The sequence below is a fragment of the Arachis hypogaea genome, chromosome 18 (assembly GCF_003086295.3).
Source record: "Arachis hypogaea cultivar Tifrunner chromosome 18, arahy.Tifrunner.gnm2.J5K5, whole genome shotgun sequence".
Classification (NCBI taxonomy): domain Eukaryota; kingdom Viridiplantae; phylum Streptophyta; class Magnoliopsida; order Fabales; family Fabaceae; genus Arachis; species Arachis hypogaea.
In genome coordinates this window covers 74863130-74865763 of record NC_092053.1, presented here as the reverse complement: position 1 = coordinate 74865763, position 2634 = coordinate 74863130, and the positions used below count along the sequence as shown (strand labels likewise).

Genomic DNA, 2634 nt, shown 5'->3' with positions numbered 1-2634 from the left:
CTGCAAATGGACGAGGAGATGGTGGCCAGCGGTTCAGCCTCTATCCATTTGGTGTAATAGTCAACGGCGACTACGAGGTATTTGACTTGCACTGGGCCAACTGGGAAGGGTCCCAGGAGGTCGACTCCCCACTGTGCGAAAGGTCGGGAGGACGTCATCAGGCTCAGTTCGGTGGCCGATGCTCTGTGGAAGTTAGCGTTCTCTTGGCACTTAATGCATTTTTTTTACGAACTCCTTGGAGTCTTCCATCATCGACGGCCAGTAATATCCGGCTCAGATGAGCTTCCTTGCTAGGGCTTTACCCCCGATGTGGTGACTGCAGCACCCCTCGTGGACTTCTCTGATCACGTAGTCCGTCTGATCGGGATGTAGGCATTTCAGCAGAGGTTGGCTAAGTCCCTTTTTGAATAGTTGGCCCTGTATGACTGTGTATTTGGCAGCCTCCCTTCTTAACATTTTAGCTTCCTTCTCGTCTCCAGGGAGGTTGTCGCTTTCCAGGAAATTGGTGATGGGGTCCATCCAGGAGGGGCTTATCTTGGTCAGGTGGAGGGCAACCACTGGTTCTCTCGTGATGCCTTGAATGAGGGAGCGGTTGCCAGTTCCTGGTTTCATGCTCGCTAGCTTGGATAGGAGGTCTGCCCGTGTGTTTCTTTCCCTTGGGACGTGCTGGACCGTGACCTCCTCAAACTGTTTGCTCAGTTCTTTAACCATCTCTAAGTACTTCTGTAGTAGCGAGTCTCTAGCTTGGTAGCTTCCATTCACTTGCGACGTGACGATCTATGAATCACTGCATACCTCTAGCCTCGTAGCCCCGACTTCCCGGGCTAATATCAAGCCGCCAAGGAGGGCTTCATATTCCGCTTGGTTGTTCGACACTGGAAACTCAAACATGACTGACTGTTCGTAAATGACCCCGGTTGGGCTTTCCAAGATAACCCCGGCACCCCCGGACGTCTGGTTGGAGGCTCCGTCTACATGGAGCTTCCACCGTGTGCCCATGACCTCGGTTGGATCTCCCGTTACTTCCACCAGGAAGTCTGCCATTGCTTGTGCCTTGATTGCATGTCGAGGCTCGTACCTTAAGTCATATTGGGATAGCTCGATGGCCCAGGTCATCATCCTTCCCACTAGGTCGGGTTTCTGGAGCACTTGACGAATTCCTTGGTCCATTCTTACGACCACTTGGTGACCTTGAAAGTACTGTCGTAGCCTGCGGGAAGAGGTTAGGAGCGCTAGTGCTAGTTTCTCCAACTTGCTGTACCTAAGTTCTGCTCCTTGTAGCGCCTTGCTCACAAAGTAAATTGGCTGTTGGGCTTTCGCTTCTTCCCGCACTAGCACCGCTGCAAGCGCTCCTTCTGTTATGGCCAGATATAGGTAGAGTGGTTCTCCGGCTCTGGGTTTACCGAGAACCGGGGGTGCTGCTAGGATTTCTTTGAAGTGGTTGAATGCTTCTTCGCACGCAGGGGTCCATTCAAACTCTATTCCCTTCTTCATCAGGTTGAAGAAGGGTAGGGCTTTTGTTGCCGATGCACCGAGGAACCGGGACAACGCGGTGAGCCTTCCCGCCAATCGCTGAACGTCTTTGATGCAGCCCGGGCTCTTCATCTGGAGTATCGCTTGGCATTTTTTAGGGTTGGCTTCCACCCCCCTTTGGGTTATCATGAATCCCAGGAACTTTCCGGCCTCCATGGAAAAGGCGCACTTAAGCGGGTTGAGCCTCATGTCGTGTTGTCGGAGGGACGCGAACACATTCTCCAGGTCACTTATGAGATCACCAGGTTGGTTGGTCTTTGCAAGGATATCGTCCACATAGACTTCTACCGTTTTGCCAATGAGATCGCTGAATATTTTGTTCATCAGCCTCTGGTACGTGGCCACTGCGTTTTTCAGGCCAAAGGGCATTACCTTGTAGCAATATGTTCCTCCTAGTGTTATGAACGCTGTCTTTTCTTCGTCTGGCCAGTGCATCGGTATTTGATTGTAGCCAGAGTAAGCATCCATGAAGCTCAGATACCGGTATCCCGCAACCGCATCGACGAGTGCATTAATGTTGGGGAGGGGGTAGCAGTCCTTGGGACATGCTTTGTTGAGATCGGAGTAGTCCACACACATCCTCCATCTCCCATTGTGCTTTTTTACCAGGACCACATTCGAGAGCCAGGTCGAGTAGTCCAGTTCCCGGATAAACCCTGCTTCGAGGAGACTGGCCGTTTGTCTGGCTACCTCCTCTGCCCTTTCTTGAAACATCTTTCTTCTCCTTTGAGCCACTAGTTTGGCTTCCGGCCTGATGGCTAGGTGGTGTGACATGAGTCGGGGGTCTATCCCCGGCATGTCGGCTGGCGTCCAGGCAAACAAATCGCCATTGGCTCTGATCATTTTCATCAAAGGCTCTTTTAATTCATGGGGGAGGTTTCTGTTCACGAACGTGAACTTTTCCTCTGTATTCCCGACCCTGACCTTTTCCAGGTCCCCTTCTGGTTCGGGTCTGTGCTTGTCGTCAACTCTGGCATCCAGGTCGGCGAGAAACACCTCCGATGCCTCTTTAGATTTTTTCCTTAAGGAGAGGCTGGCGTTGTCGCAAGCGACTGCCATTTCCAGATCTCCTTTTACGGATCCTACCGACCCATCCTCAGC

At 52.1% G+C, this 2634-nt stretch overlaps 1 protein-coding gene across 1 annotated transcript; it reads right to left on the bottom strand.

Moving 5' to 3' along the window:
- Positions 1-273: 273 nt before the first annotated feature.
- Positions 274-711, bottom strand: LOC140181390 (uncharacterized). Its single transcript, XM_072224942.1, has one exon. The coding sequence runs from the start codon at positions 709-711 to the stop codon at positions 274-276; it is 438 nt and encodes a 145-aa protein (XP_072081043.1).
- Between the last annotated feature and the right edge of the window lie 1923 nt (positions 712-2634).

Excerpts from the sequence above, each read along its gene's own strand:
- LOC140181390 (XM_072224942.1), bottom strand. The coding sequence starts at position 711 with ATGGTTAAAGAACTGAGCAAACAGTTTGAGGAGGTCACGGTCCAGCAC.